Source organism: Taudactylus pleione, unplaced genomic scaffold (assembly GCF_031769625.1).
Source record: "Taudactylus pleione unplaced genomic scaffold, aTauple2 ptg000850l, whole genome shotgun sequence".
NCBI lineage: Eukaryota > Metazoa > Chordata > Amphibia > Anura > Myobatrachidae > Taudactylus > Taudactylus pleione.
Genome location: NW_028285252.1, coordinates 1,387,698 through 1,403,916, shown reverse-complemented (window position 1 = coordinate 1,403,916; position 16,219 = coordinate 1,387,698). Strand labels below are relative to the sequence as shown.

General features: G+C 47.4%; 1 protein-coding gene across 2 annotated transcripts in view; it reads right to left on the bottom strand.

The window, feature by feature from the left end:
* Positions 1–16,219, bottom strand: part of NOTCH1 (notch receptor 1) — a 58,595-nt gene that overhangs the window by 19,074 nt on the left and 23,302 nt on the right. For both annotated transcript variants that reach the window (XM_088458783.1, XM_088458782.1), the window contains exons 5-15: positions 9,466–9,588; positions 8,717–8,950; positions 8,340–8,495; positions 7,938–8,123; positions 7,686–7,799; positions 6,367–6,480; positions 3,922–4,155; positions 3,090–3,200; positions 2,298–2,490; positions 2,044–2,189; positions 1,810–1,923 (exon numbers count right to left, since the gene is read on the bottom strand). In XM_088458783.1, the coding sequence (XP_088314909.1) occupies positions 1,810–1,923; positions 2,044–2,189; positions 2,298–2,490; positions 3,090–3,200; positions 3,922–4,155; positions 6,367–6,480; positions 7,686–7,799; positions 7,938–8,123; positions 8,340–8,495; positions 8,717–8,950; positions 9,466–9,588 (1,725 nt within the window). The remainder of the gene's footprint in view (positions 1–1,809; positions 1,924–2,043; positions 2,190–2,297; positions 2,491–3,089; positions 3,201–3,921; positions 4,156–6,366; positions 6,481–7,685; positions 7,800–7,937; positions 8,124–8,339; positions 8,496–8,716; positions 8,951–9,465; positions 9,589–16,219) is intronic.

Below are 16,219 nucleotides of genomic sequence, written 5' to 3'. Positions count from 1 at the left end.
ATGCTATAGCACTAATAGCACTTTCCAAAAGCCTTCGCTATCCCGACCTGTTACTACAGCGAACGGGGCCAGGCAGGAAATTCAGCAGGGCTTCCTGCAATTGTGCACTCGGCCATTTTCATGGAAGAGGAAGCAGGAAGCTTGGATTTAGGATTTGACTCTGACAGCAGTTCCCAACTTCTGCAAATCTGTCAAAATAAGTATTTATCCGCCCAGCAGAGCCGGATCGCGCACTGTAGCTGTTGGCCTCTTCAGCTGTCAGAGGTGCAGGACAAAATATGCGTGCTAAGATTTTTTTATTTTCCATCCAGGCCCCTGAAACTATCTAGGAAGTTTCCACTGAGGATCTTTAACTTATTTTCTAAAAAAACTGAATGTGAAACGCGGGTCTGTTATTGTTGGAGACAACACTTGGTTTTTCCAAACATAATATTTTCTCCTCTTTATTGAGAGCAGAACAATGGAAGCAGACGAGAAAATAAGGCTGGATATAGGGGAATGTTTCCAGACCTTGTCAGAACTAAATGAGGTTGTAATACAGGAGGAAACTTTTCTCTCTATGCATACCATACTCACTGTCTGTAAACCCATGTAAGAGGTTTTCCACCCTCAACCAATTTATTGTCTAATTTATGCCCCCTGGAACTATTACCAAGTACACAAGGCTCATTACAAACATTACATTTAAATGCAATAAAAAACAACTTTAATAAATTAACTCTCTTGATTTATCTAGCATCCATCATTTTCAGCCACGTGTATATATCATCAGGCAGGGCTGTTCATTTCCTTAGCCATGGGATATGGACAGTCCCGCTGCTCTGGATAAGGTTTTGTAAGTAAAGCATCTTTTTGTCATGATCCATAGGAAGATATCTAGGTAACTGTGATGACATAAATTCGGCGCTAAGGACGTGGAGAGAGAAGCTATAAAGCTGCAGGAGGGCACATACAGACTCAATGAATTGTTATCTGAAGGTGGGAAAGCTGCCTTGCAGTTGATGAATAAATAAGTATAAAATGTCTGGTAATTTCTAGTACAGAGCAGCCTTCTTGCAGGAACAAAGTTTCTCTATTAGGGATTTTGTATTACAAATAGTTGTAGGGAGTAATTTACCCCATTGTTCCCCATCGTGCTCCTAGCTGATACAATTATCCACGTAGCATACAGTAACTAATGCACTGAATGAAGCACACTGCTTGGTTTCATCCAACAATATGAGCTGGATTGTACAAGACTAAGGGGGTCATTCAGACCCACTCGCGAGCGGCAGTACGCTCGCAAGTGGGTCGATGGTCCCCACTGCGCATGCGCACGACGGAGGGAGCTCTGTCGTGCGCATGCGCGAGACCCGGCGAGCGAAGGACTTTCCATCTCTCCGGGTCTCGCACCAAAGGGGGCGTGCTGTCGATGTTGATTGACAGCACGCCCCCTTTGGTGGGCGTGCCTGCCAGACGGAGGCGTTCCCATGGGAACGCCTACCGTCTGAAGCCGGCCCCACTGACATCACTAGTGATGTCAGTGGGAGTGATTTTGGCTCTGACAGAGCCAAAATCACTCCAGGGCTTGTGGTTGAGAAACCCGACCACAGGGTTTCACTCGCAAGTCCGATGGTCGCGATGGTCAAGACCATCGCGACCATCTTGTTGCACGCTCGTATATGCTGTGGGCGGTGACCCACAGCTATACGAGCGTCCAGGAGGACGCTCCATATTAATGGAGGAGGGCCCTGATTCAGAGCAAGCGCTCTGGTCAGAGCGTCCGGCTCTGAATCAGGGCCTAAGTGCAATTTTCCAGAGGCGGCTTACCGGTATAAGGTAGCATGCAATTACACTTGTAACCGGCCACACCATCGATGCACGTTCCCTGGTTCAGACAAGGATTTGAAGCACACTCATTGATGTTAGTCTGGCAGTTTAGTCCTGTAAAAAAAAAAAGAAAAGACAAAAAAAACGTCATCAACGAATCCATCCTCATGAATAAAATAATCATCCTTCATCCTGGCCTATAAAGCAGTCTTAAAGGGAACGAGGGGTTCTTACCACTGAAGCCTTCTCTACAGGCGCAGATGTATCCGCTGGTCATGTCCTTACATGTGCCACCGTTCATGCACGGGTTTGAGTCGCATTCATTGTTATTGATGTCACAGTTGGTGCCGCTCCAGCCCGAGTCACAGTCGCACTTGTACCTGGAAAATGCACGTGAACATCAGAGTCACCTATAAAATCGCATATAAAAGATAAACCCTCCCCTCCCCCGTGCCATTACGGCCAAGTACAATCTACTGCCTATTTACCCATTGATGCCATCATGGCACATTCCATGAATACAAGGGTTGCTCCTGCACTCGTCCACTTCGGACAGGCACATGTGTCCTTGATAACCTTCGGGGCACGTGCACTTGAAGCCGTTGGTGAGATCTTCACATGTTCCTCCGTTGCGGCATGGATTGCTGGCACACTCGTCAATGTTGATGCTGCACATCTTCCCTGAACACAACAGAAACACAACCGATGACCAAACGTCAAGTCGAATAAGACAGCGGCTGTGCAACAGTACTCTAGTGTCGCAATTTGTTTTAAGTTACGGATGAGGACATAAAGCAATTAATCGTCAAACGCAAATTATTTTGGTGCCAAAGGATTTGTCCGGCTGGTCCTGTGTCTCCAGTTACCTTCTCCCATTACTCCTGTAACCGAGGCCTTTAATGGGATACGCACACTAGCTATTTCATAAAGGGTCTATTGAGCACAGAACGTGGGGTGGGGGCTCCATTAGAGTTTGCACAGGTGAGCGGCCGGCCTTCAAGAGGGCTTTACTCTTAATCAAAGGATCCTATTAACCTCCCCTAATCAAACATATCAGTCAGACAAGCTTAGGAACCCGACCCTGAAAGGAATCCCTAATTACAAACCTCAGCGCGCATGAATAGGAAAGCAGCGCGCAGCCCACTCCCTGCGCCGTGGCCTACAGTGGCTGGCTCAATTATACCCCACCTGGGAAACTGATCTGCGCCTGGGATTTTAAAGGAGTTTACTGAATCAAAAGATCCATTTCACTACCCCCTTTCCAAAGTCTGACTTCTTACCTGTGTAGCCAGGCTCGCAGGTGCATTCGTAGCCGTCAATCTTATCGATGCACTTCCCCGAATCACACGGGTTACTAGCGCAGTCATCTACATTTATCTCACAATTTGTCCCTGTAATAAAATAAAATAATAATAAGTGCAACTTTCATTGCTCATTGCCGTTTCAGATTAATCAGTGAACTGCAATTAGAATCTAGCCTCAATACGCTACATGGCGTGAGATGCCTGGCACGAGCGGGCCACCAGGTCCCGTGCGACTCTGCTAGTGCCGGGTGTCTTTTTTGCTTCTTCGTTTGCGGACAATGCGTCCTAGTCATAATGCGATGTACTAGGACAAATCAGCAGACTGCGCTGGTTAATTAGATATGCGGCACCTGTATATCTGTGTGCGACCGAGTCTGTATACGAAGCACAATGTAACTTGGCGTGGAAAGAAACCCGTGACCACTGCATCATAGTACTTTGTATACAGATTCAGGGGCACACAGATATACAAGTGTCGCATATCAAATTAATCAGCGCAGTCTCCTGGTGCGTCCCAGTTGAATTAGAATGCGACTAACACACAAATGATATGCCCAGTGCCAGCAGGGGCAGAACGGGACCTGGCGTGCCAAAAGGCGCCGTTTGTGTCCTCATATATCATTGCTTTAGCTGCACCAAAGCAATGATGTATGAGGACACATCTGATTATTAAATTATTAGGCAAAATAAGAAGAATTATAAGTTTAATAATGATTCTCTCCCCCCCCCCCCCTAAAAAAAATTAATCCAAAAACAGGACGTCACCCTAATTCTTCCCCCACCTCTGTTCCCAAAGATCGGCCCCTACCTATGGTCCCTTTTAGACACTGGCACACGTAGCTGTTAACCTTGTCCATGCATTCGCCACCGTTCTGACATGGCATGCTTTGGCACTCGTTAATGTTGGTATCACACCGCCTCCCGATGTAGCCAGCTCTGCATTCGCATGTAAACATGGCTATACCGTCAACGCAGTTGCCATAGTGGCAAGGGTCGGGCTTGCAGTCGTCTATGTCCAGCTCACAATGAGGCCCGGTGAAACCTGTAAGATGGAAAATGAGCCATGATGTCTGGTCTGAGGACGGAGAGGTCTCGTCTGTATTAAATGTTAGCGGGATCGTGCATGTACCCAGCGCCCATGTTTTGCCATTCAGCAAGTCATATGGAAGAGGGAAGACTGGACAGCCTGCGTTTTATATAGATTTGGTTGCTAAACCCATTGATGCAGAGATGGGACTTTCATATGCCAAATATCAGAACTTTTGGGTTCCAGTACTTGGTATTAATAGAAGGGGTCCCCCGTGCAGTAACAACAAACATTGAGTGTCCGTTACACCACGTTCCCATTACTTACATCCAATTTTAAAGCAGTTTAATATAAGTGGGTTCTACAGATATAAAGTTTATAGAGCAGCAGCTGGACTCACATTATAAAATACACCAATAATTCACTACGAGGCAAAAGATGGGGTACACTTATTTTAAGGTCACGTTCCCAAAACATTTCTCAGCGTAGTGTCTAGGTCTTATTCCGGTTATGTAAAATAAAAAATGTGCTATTTCAGGCCCTCATTCAGAGCCGCTCGCTATTTGCGGTCGTTCGTTTAAAAAAAAGGGGTGGCTATTCAAATGAACCGTTCGCACTTTGCGGTCTGTTCACGCCTCTAAGTCTGAACGAGCGAGCAAAACTTGCGGTCGAAATTTTGAAAAATACGCCCCCTGGCTGCTCGCATCATACGTCATGTCCGCTATTTATTAGATTAATCGAGTACATCGAACAGTGTATGAACTGCTCGCTATTCTTGTGGTTGGTTTTTTCAACCGCTATTTTGCGAGTAGTTCTGACTAAAAAAAAAAAAACAAGTGACGTGGTCGCTGACGCTGCTGTATCAATTATGCACACCCATAAAACGCACGTTTTGACCTTTAAGCACGCCTGCGTTCGGATCTCCACTCCCTGTTTTCAAGCACCTTCCCCTGTTACCACCCACATACGCCTCCTCCTGTCACTCAAAATAGCAGACATTCGCTATTTTGCGAACAAACGATGTTCGGGCCGCACTGACTGGTTCGCGCATGCGTATTAAAAATCCGTACGCATGCGCAGTTGGGCGAACATCGCTCAGTGCGAACGAGCGGGCGCTTACGAGCGGCTCTGAATCAGGCTCTCAGTCTTTGACTATTAAAAAATTAATTTTTTTAAAAAAAATGTGTTTCTCCACAAATGGAAACATAAGGAACAACTACTTGTGCCGCAATATTTGTATTATAATCATAATAAATAATAAAAATAAATAAAAATAAAGTCTTTAAACCAAACTAGAACCCTGTGAGGGGAAAAAAAGGGTTAAAGTGATTATAAAATTTATAAATGCAAAAAAGCAAAAGCCGAGAGAAGTATTCAGAGGACAAAGTAAAACATTGACCATGCTCGGAGGATATGGCGGCTTTTCATCGCTGGCTGCCTTTCACAGGAGCCTGATTAGAAGTTATTCAGCTGTGAGCGCTCTCTGGCATAACAATAGAGTCATTGTCACCCCCCCCCTCCCCTTTGGGGCTCATCTCATCGCCCCATCTAGGTTGCTCCTCACGGTATGTTCTGTGCAACTCACTGTCCTGCAAAGCGGCCTCAAACTATTCTCGTGGCGTTTTTTTTTTTTTTATGTGTCTGCGCAAAAAAAAACCAAAAAAAACCTTGTGGCTCGAGAAGGGATAAAGGGGATAAAGGGGTAAAATAAATTTGCACGGCTGACAACTCCTTAGCCGCGCGCTCTACATGCGAAGCCGTCTGCTTTCATTCAGGAATGCCTGGGACAAACATATGGCGAATGCAAAGACTTAATATATACACAAACCAGATAGACACAGACATGGGCAGGCTAGATGGACCTGCAGGTGCTCGTCTTCCTTTCTAGGTTTTACAATAAGACCTCGCACGCGCGGTGCTGAACGCTGAATCCTCACGCCATAATGGTGCCGCGCCATTGCAGTAAGTGCCTCTACATACAGATCCAGCATTTGCCAAAGACTTTAAAGCTGCATTCAACCCTAGAGCCCTCAGAGCAAGGCTCCGTGGGCACTTATTGGCACCTATGTGTGGGTCTAAGTTAGACACCAAAGTGGGGATAATAAAAAAAAAAAAAATGTATAAAATATAAAAACATTTTGCTCTTCAAATAAAGAAAAAAAAATACAAATTCCAGTATTGCGAGATCTGGAATACAGAGCGACACTACGTAAAATGACACCTTACCTTCTGTGCACTGGCAATTGTAGGTGTTGGGCCCGTCCACGCACTTGGCGCCATTCTTGCAGGGCGTGCTGGCGCACTCGTCGATGTCATACTGACACAGGTGCCCATTGAAGCCTGCAGAGGAACAAGATTTAAGCAACAAACTTTTTATCCGCTACTCCCCAGGTCCCAGGCAACCAGCGTGGCCAGTGGGAAGGGGACTATTGGAGACGCACTGGATGTACATGGCTTTCATTATTCGCCCTATTTGACCTTCACACCTCATTTTGTTCCCTAGAGTAAAAGGTTCCTAAATCCACTCCAGGGACAATGTGTTCTATGGAAGAAGAATATCAGAGAGGGCGATATCTGTCACCTCACAGAACGGCTGCGATCCCTAGCCGCGCACACCAGTGGGAGCAGAGCGGGCGCTTTCCTCCGGAACTTTGGGAGATGGCGGCGGAAATGTCTACACGGGGGAATGAGAAGCCATGGAGCCTCACCACAACGCTCTTTTGCGAGAGCTTATCTGTCTCCTCCTGGCTGTAACCCTGCACTCTGACAATTCATACATAGCCTTTCCCTGCAACCGTCCCTAGTAAGTGCTAAACCCCACGGCTAACTCAGGCTGCTGCCGAGAGACCCCCACGGTCCCCATACAGGAATAAGCCAAATAACACTGAGTAGTCTGCGCTGTGCATTAATCCTGGATAGATAATCATTTAACTCCTTCACTGACACTTTTTAAATATCCCTAGCAGATTCTATACTCAGGATATATTAATCTCCTCACAATCTTTTCTCTGTCCCCCAAACTATGACAGGAGTACATGTTTTCTGGGCTGAAAAGAAATCATGAAGTAATGTGTCAATCCACAGACACCCACTCCCATTTCATTCTCCCCCTCCCATCCACCATATTACAAACTTAGGCCCCCCTCCCCACTATTTTACCTGCTAGCATTAAGGCACATATATAAGAACAGCATCTAGCACTGGTATTAGTGCATGTACACAGGGTAACCGTGTATTCCACAGAAAAACTTCCGCACACCAGATACTGACATCTTTATGCAAAAACAGTTATTGCAGCCAGCAAATGGCCGACGGCACGTTCTTACGAGCATCCTGTGGTCGGTCTCGGCCAACGCTGGCCTACTTGGCACTCTCGCTACTCGAAAGTCAAAGCTTGCCAGGCAGAGGACTACAGAGAGGCCATTCTCAGGAGGGAGACGTGGAACGGCTAGGTGGGATTTTGCTCTTGCAATGAGATGAGCCTTCAGGAGAGGATTAGCTGTAACCTTGCTGCTCAGCACAGTCCTATCGATCTGTTCTCTCACCTGTGGGGCACTCGCAGTGAAACTCGTTGATTTTATCGATGCATTTGCCGTTGTGTAAGCAGGGGCTGCTGGCACACTCGTCTGTATTGATTTCGCAGTACAGCCCTTCATAACCTTGGGAGAAAAAAAAAAAGAAATATATAAAATAAGACATTACTGCAAAAGATTTAAGGCTGCAGCAAAAGAGACGGAAGGGACCTAAATTCATTACTAATATATTTTCTGTGACGGCGTACGGAGAAGGGCACAGACCTGGCATACATATGCACTGGAACTCGCCAATCTGGTCTAGGCAGGTGGCGTCGTTCTGGCAAGGGTTGGAGAGACACTCATTGACATCAATCTCGCAGCGGGGTCCAGCATAGCCGGGGAGGCAGTTGCACTGAAAGGACCCCTTGTTGTTGATGCACTTTCCAGCATGTTCACAGGGATTGGCACCTGGAACAGAACAGAACAGGTCATTTTCTGATCACGTATGTACAAACGTCAGCCAGATGCATGTTAGAATTAGCAGGAATAACAGCAGCTACATTGAGCAGTGTCAGCAGATAGGAGGCTCCCTCACACCCATCAGCCTGGACGGCTTCGTGCTTAAATCACCTATGAAGTTATTTATTAAACTGTGGATGCAGAGCTCTGCAGGCTGCAACTTACCGAGAGAACACTCATCCACGTCGTGGTTGCAGGCCGGTCCGGTGTAGCCAGACGGGCATGTGCAGATGGCCCTGCCATTCACTGGGTTGGTATCACAGTTGGAGCCATCGTTACACGGGTTGCTGATACAAGCGTCATCGAGGTGGCAAAGCAGACCTGTAACGCAAGACAGCGCAGTGTGCGGTTAGTTGCGTTGGCTCCGCAGTCACAAAACGTCTCATTCCAACGTGTATCTATCAATTCTGATTGCATTATGGATGGTCTATATGGACAGACCACCAGCGACTACCTCCGCCCCCTCCAGAGACAGCAACAACTCAAAACACATCTCTGTCCTGCGAGATGGCACAGTACGGACAGAAGCAGTATCTTTTCACCTGTTCGGCCGTGCGGGCACTCGCAGTAGAAAGACGCCACCCGATCGTGGCAGGTAGCGCCGCTGTTGCAGGCCGCATTGGCACAGTCGTCGATGTTCTCACTGCAATCCTCTCCCGTCCAGCCATTCACACAGACACAGTTGTATCCGCCGTGGGTGTTGTGGCACGTGCCACCGTTCTGGCAAGCGTTTGGCATCAGCTGGCACTCGTCGACATCTTCGGTGCAGTACTGGCCTACAAAGACAGGGAAAGGAGGAATGAAGACTGACAGCCACAAACAAAATGTGGACTTGACTTTAAAATTCAAACATTACAAATCCCCAAAATGGCGATTTTCTCTATAAGTCCTTTATTGTCCTGTTGATTAAATAAAGGCCTGGGAGGTTAGAGATCTATTAAAATAATAAAGAAATAAGGACTAAGACACGTGTCAACGCAAGGGAGACTCTTAGCACCTCGAAAACTCTTTTTCAGAGGAAAGTTTCTATCAACTATTTTGGAAAAGTGAGTTTAGTAAAAGTTAATTTTTGATTGATTTTTCACATCAATGAAGCGTTTTGGTTTTCAAAGCCCAATCTTCCCTTCATTACTGACAGGGACAAATCGCAGGCAGGCACTGCCCCCAGCCACGTGGAAGTGGGATACTCAGAACCGGTTTTCAGGCATAAGAATAATTTAAAAGCTCTTCAAAAGTTAGTAAAAACTTTTACATGTACGGGTCGGGTTACCCAATGGCAACCTGTATTTACCTGTCCAATCTGGGGGGCACTGACAGTTATAGGTGTTGACCCCATCCACACACGTCCCTCCGTTCCTGCAGTTGTTTCCTGGACAGTCATCAATATTTTCCTCACAGTTCAGACCGTTGAATCCTATTGAAAACGTACGTTGTAAAGTAAGACAATGCTGTATTACAGTAACAGAGGCGGCCATACTGCACAGCAAACCAATAAGTGACAGAATACATTTTACATAGGTTCCACAACCATGGTGCACCAGGCTGGGCTAATCTGTGCAATGCATCCAGCAACACACTTTCACAAAATATGTGGGTCAGTCGCATCACTAATGCAACACAAGTACAATGCACACGTATTCTGCATACTGACGCTGGCATGGCGGTAATCAATAAGCGACTTGCATGCGGCTACAAGGTGAATAAGACGCTAAATTCAGGAAAAAGTACCAAAGCCCGGGAACCGCTAGCCGTGGCATAGCATCTATAAGTCATGCCAGGCGTCTTGTGCAGCTATAGGAGGCACATCTGCCGATATCCACCAGGATCTGGTGACATCACTGAGGTATAAAGTGATTTATTACTCTGCATGATCAGAAATATTGGTCTCCAAATTACTCTACAACCCTGGATCAGCGCAGGTGAAAGTTGCACCAAGTGTCATTTACCAGACGTATAGCGATAGCGGCTTCTGTTTGGTTCCCGTCAACGCTAACAGAGTGCGAGCCTGAGTATACAGTATACACAATAAAAAGGAGTTTGTTCTTTTGTGTTTACAGCAAACAGAGCAGGGCAAAGAATTTGGCCTTATGTAGTTACATTACATGCACTGTGCTAACAAACAGTCACCTGAATAGGAGAGAGAGAGACACACAGCTCTCAGTGATCCCGGAGATTAGACTGTGTACAGCAGCCATTAGTGTGCCAGGGAGGGTCTCGGTAATAACCCGGCGCTGAAACTGACCATAAAACCTAAGATAGCAGTCTTCTGACACCGCCGCCAGCCGGATTACTGCAATCCTGTCCACAAGACCAACATGTGGCAAGTTATTAATTAATCACTACCCTACTGACTTCTCTCTCCCTGTGAAATAGCTGCAGCTGGAATGAGCACAGGCTGCACAGAGCTCTCCCAACTACTGGCTGTAGCTGCCCAAATGCACATTAAACTGCAGGTGCTCGGACGATTAAATACTGGAAGACTTCCCAGATGTCTCACTCTATGAACAGTGGCCCTGATTCAGAGCTGGAGGCTCTGACAGAGCGCTCGCTCTGAATCAGGGCCGTCCCTCTGAATTTAAGAGCGGCCTCCTGGCCGCTCGCATAGCTGTGGGTGACCACCCACAGCTATAGCGAGCGGCCAAAATGATGGTCGCGATGGTCAAGACCATCGTGACCATCGGGCTTGCGACGAGACCCTTGCGGTAGGGTCTCGCTGCCGCAAGCCCTGGAGTGCTTTTGGCTCTATCAGAGGCGGAAGCTCTCCCACTGACATCACTAGTGATGTCAGTGGGGCCGGCCCCAGACGGTAGGCATTCCCATGTCAATCACCATCGACAGCACGCCCCCTTTGGTGCGAGACCCATAATGACGGCTTGGCCGTCGCTATTCGGGTCTCGCGCATGCGCACGACGGAGCCGTTTACGTTGTGCGCATGCGCACTTGGGCAACATCGACCCGCTTGCGAGCGTTCGCAAGCGGTCTGAATTAGGCCCAGTATTCCCACTACAGCCCTAACTGTGTGGAGTTTGTATATTCTCCCTGTGCTTGCCTGGGTTTCCTCCGGGTACTCCGGTTTCCTCCCACACTCCAAAAATATACCGGTAGTTTAACTGGCTCACAACAAAAATTAACCCTAGTGTGTATGTCCATGTGATAGGGAATATAGAGTGTAAGCTCTACTGGGGCAGAGACTGATGTGAATGGCCAACTATTCTCTGTAAAGCGCTGCGGAATATGTGTGCGCTATATAAATAACTGGTGGTAAATAAATAATTAATAATAGGGGCTAATTCTGAGGGGTCGGCAAAGTGACTGTAGTCGCGGGGAGCGGTTGAAGCCAGATTTACTACCTAATGCTAACGCGAGATTCCGTTCATCTAACGCGGGGGCTGGGACATACACGAAAATGCGTACATTTGTATCTGTGCCGTATACCAAATAAAACTCGCCGTTTACATCCGTGCACAGAGATCCGTCCGGCTCAGAGTCCGGTTCTAAGGGTGCGCAAATGCCTGTGATGCACAAGCTTGCAGGCTGCAGAGGAAATGGGAATTCTGGAAAGATCAAAAAAAGGTCGTAGAGTGCGAATAACACGCTTTACTTCCATCAGATATTGTTGCGGTCAAGTTCGCACATGCGCTACATTGCTAGTATAAACCAAACTGTGAGCGCTGGGAAAAATCTGCACGCGAACCGGTGTGAATGTAAATAATTATGGCCCTTTTATTAAACTATAAACCACTGAATGCGAGTCAACAGGTCAACTTCTTTGATCAACTTGAGAAGAGTCACGTGACGACTCCAGTAATTGCGTAAATCACTAACATTCTCTGAGTGCATTATTTAAACAGCTTATCTGATAAAAGCAGGATTATTACTGCAAACAACTGGTAACTATCCTGCAAGGTGTGAGTGCACATGTATTTATATTTCAGGTTCCCTCCACCTGGCAGGCGGGGAGGGGCCCCACAACAGCCATGAATGCGGACAATGCAGAGAGCCCGTCCCCCCCGTGTTTTGGGTTCGGTTATATTGTGTTTACAGTAAATACAGAGCGCAGAAGTGGATCTTTCTGCCAGGTCACACGGGGGCGTGCAGATTTACCGCCCCGGCCTCCTGTAGCAGGTGTAATCTGATCCGTACATGTTTATCCAACAACAAGAAACAAGTCTTTCTGAAAGTGTTTCTAAATCTGCTGGCACAAGCTCCGGCTTTATAGTCCGTACAGAACCGGTTCCAGACAACTCGCAGTATCCAGCGCACGGCCAGAAAAACAGCAGAAGTGTCAACAACTTATCGATAGTCAACAAATTTAAAAAAAAATAAAGTGACTGGTTGCTGCGGGTACGCAGCCAAATAAAGGCAATGACTGTATCGAGCTCCGATGGCAGCGCAGAATTGCTGGTAGCCTGAAGATGCGCATACGTGCGCTGTGTGTGTCGTCATCTGGCACTTTTCCAGCCCAGGATGTTTTTTTTTTTTATCCCTTCTAGTTTTATATAAAACTTCCCTGAGCGCATGAAACACCTGCTAGACGAGCCCATAAAAGAAAAAAAACAAAAACGTGGAGGCGGCTATTGTTAGGCTTCAAAGTACCATCAAGGTTAATGTTTGCCCAGATTTCACATGCCTGAGCGCAAGACCGAGAAAGAAAATCTGATGATTCAAACTTAACCCGTACAGGGGAGAGGACGTCTTGGAACAGTGGACCTGATTCAGACCCGCTCGCTAGGAAGCGTTCGCACGCACCCAGCCGATTGCGCATCGCAATGCGCGAGCCACTGCGAGAGATCGGGAAGCGTTCGCTCGAGGCGCATAGACAGCCCAGCAGAGTGAGTGACAGGAGAAGCCGTTTGTGGGTGGTGACAGGGGCTGGTCATTAAAAACGGGGGGAGTGGAGGTGCGAACGCAGGCGTGCCTGAGCGTCTCAACGCCGTTTCAGAGGCGTGCATAATTAAGAGGCAGCGTCATAGTACACGTCACCTGGCTGGATTTTAGACTGAAGTGCTCGCAGCAGGGTATGGTTAACCACAAGCGCTGCGATCGCATCCGATGGTACCCGATGGTTGCATACACTTCCTGGAGATGACGTGCACAAGTGGGAGTCTTAAGACAGGCTGGTGGGATCGCACACCGAGACATAGTGGGCCTGCTAATGCCTGGCGATCGCCTGCCTTCCCAAATTTGCATGTGCATCGAGCGAGCGTGTCTGAATGAGGTTCAGTATACGCAGCCCATGGGCACATATGACGAGAGCCTGGGATACAGCGACACACGAGGTTGACCGAGCAGCTATGGGCACGCTCTTGGCTAGTGTATGAGACTTGCACCATCACAGTTATCTACTTTTAGAAGCAGATTTTCAGGTTGAAAGATTGAAGTAATAGAACCTTTTAAACGTCTCGGCCAATCCTAACAAGCGCCTCATTTTATGCTGCGATTCATTCAGCCACGACGCATTGTACAGTCCCTGGACTCCGCGCGCTCACTTGCCGGCTTTGTGCGATCGGTCACTGGTCATTTCTGCACCAATCCTGGTTTTTTGGTTGCAAAATTCTAACTTTTAACACTTTAAAAGGCCCAATTCAGAGATGGACGCAGTGAAGATGCCGGACGCAAGCGGACCAGTTTTTCAGTCTGCGCATGCTGATGAGTCGCATTGCGCATGTGGGCCGATGATTACCGGCTGCAGAACGGATAGGGATATAGAGAAGCAATTTCGGTGAGCGTTTCTGGGTGGGTTTCTTAGCCGCAGTTGCACAGATTTCTGCGGCCATGTTCAGATGAAGATTCTGCGCCTCCATAGGGCAGGTGCAATGTTCCATGGTGCGTCTTAATACTAAAAAGTGGCGGATCAGCGCAGCAGCTGATGGGCGTCTCTGTATGAACACCATCGGCATAAAGAGGCAGTCGCACCGCGGTAAAAGACGCAGTCTTGGCAGTAATAACGTGCGCCTCTGAATCAGGCCCTAAACCAGAGAATGTTAATTCACTGAACATCGACTTGTGTTTCAAATAGGGATCACAGATGGCGACACGGAATAAGCCCATGAGCGCACGCTCGCAGTGCGGAGGGATCGTGCATCACTTCTGCATTCCTGCGTCACCATGCGCTTTCCCCAACGCGTCCCTCCGTACACAATAGGGATCAATGATCCCTTTTTTAAAATACAGCTACTGACCATTGCAGACCAGATAAGCTGCGTGTGTAGAGTTATTTGTACTCTGGTGTCGCTACAGAGGGATTTGCTGAATCATCTACAGGCGTCAGGTGAGTGTTGTTTTCCTAGGACTTTGCTGATGACAAAACATGTTCCCACCGGCAATACGTCGCAGTTGTGCCCATGATGCATCGTACTTAGAGGGGGGGGGGGGGGAATCAGTCATTTTACTCATATAAAAGTGTTTTATATTCAGCTTGACTTGCCAAAAGGGGACTTTATTTTACCCTGCTACATTGCGAGTTGGAGGAGGAAGATCTACTTCCGCTTTTGTGCGAGGTCACAGCTTCCTGTTCTAGAAATGTGCGACGTCTGTGGCTCGCACCTTCCTCATCGGTATGAGCCTAGCCGCGGTCGCGATTACTAGCGATGCCTGCCCCGGCCAGTCTGCTGCTGATTTTTTTTTTCTTCCTTTCTACAGATCCAAACAACAGTTTATCTATCAGTCATTAACCAAAGTTATCTAATCCCACTTTAAGCCGTTATATAGCAGAGATGCTTAATCCCTGTCTAGAAGAGCTCATGAGGACCAGATCAATAATTTAATGGCCTTCCAAAAAAAACCCAAAGAAAACACCATCGCGTCCGTTCGTCCTAGACCATTTCTTTTTAAAACTGTCTCTAGCCCTCCCCCCCCCCCCGATTGTATAATTATTACACATTAGCATCAGCGCAATATGAACAGAACTTATTAAATCACCTATTATAAAAGAATTTGGCACTTCATTAGTCCACTGGCGGTCAGATTAAACGCCCCGCACCCAGTCTCTAGAAAGTACAGTCCCATACATTTTACAACTGTCCAATTCCTTATTTAAAGGGGCAAAAGTTCAAAGTGAATGTGCACATCCTTCTATTGTGGACAGAGGTAGTAAGTAATTGTCACTTCGACAAACAAAACACTTCCTGTTGCGACAGACGAGAACATAATCCCAACGTTTAAACACGAAACACACACGAGGAACAGTGCAGCTACAAAAGCTGGGATATCGGGCTCTACATCAAAGGCCACAATTGTACGGAGCGGTTCGCAAAAACATCGGTCGTCGCAGATCGGAGAGAGAACGATCAGACTTTCCAAACCAAAGTCAGCAGATTTTACGGCAGAGACGATTTTGTAACAAAGGGCCTGATTCAGAGCCGCTCGTAAGCGGCCACTCGTTCGCTCCGAGCGATGTTTGCCCAACTGTGCATGCGTACGGATCGTAATACGCATGCGCGAACCAGTCAGTGCGGCCGAAAATCGTTTGTTCGCTAAATAGCGAATGCCTGCTATTTTGAGTGAAAGAATGAGGCGTATGTGGGTGGTAACAGGGGAAGGTGCTTGAAAACGGGGAGTGGAGATCAGAACGCAGGCGTGCTTAAAAGGTCGAAACTGGCGTTTTATGGGTGTGCATAATTAATACAGCAGCGTCATTGACCACGTCACTGGGTTATTTTATAGCCAGAACTGCTCGCAAATTTGTGGTAGGAAAAACCAACCACAAGAATAGTGAGCGGTTCATACCCTGGTCGATGTACTCGATTAATCTAATAAATAGCGGACATGACGTAGGATGCGAGCGGACAGGGGGCGTATTTTTTCAAAAAACGACCGCAAGTTTTGTTCGCTCGTTCAGACAGGGGCGTGAACAGACCGCAAAGAGCTAACGGTTCATTTGAATAGCCACCCCTATTTTCTGAACGAGCGAGCGCAAATAGCGTCCGGCTCTGAATCAGGCCCAAAGTGAGCTGCTGCAGCAAGAGTCTCATATCTAGCACAACGTTATTCAAACGCAGCCGCGTTGGCCGGGATGTTCCCCGGCCCCCAAACAATTAAGAGAA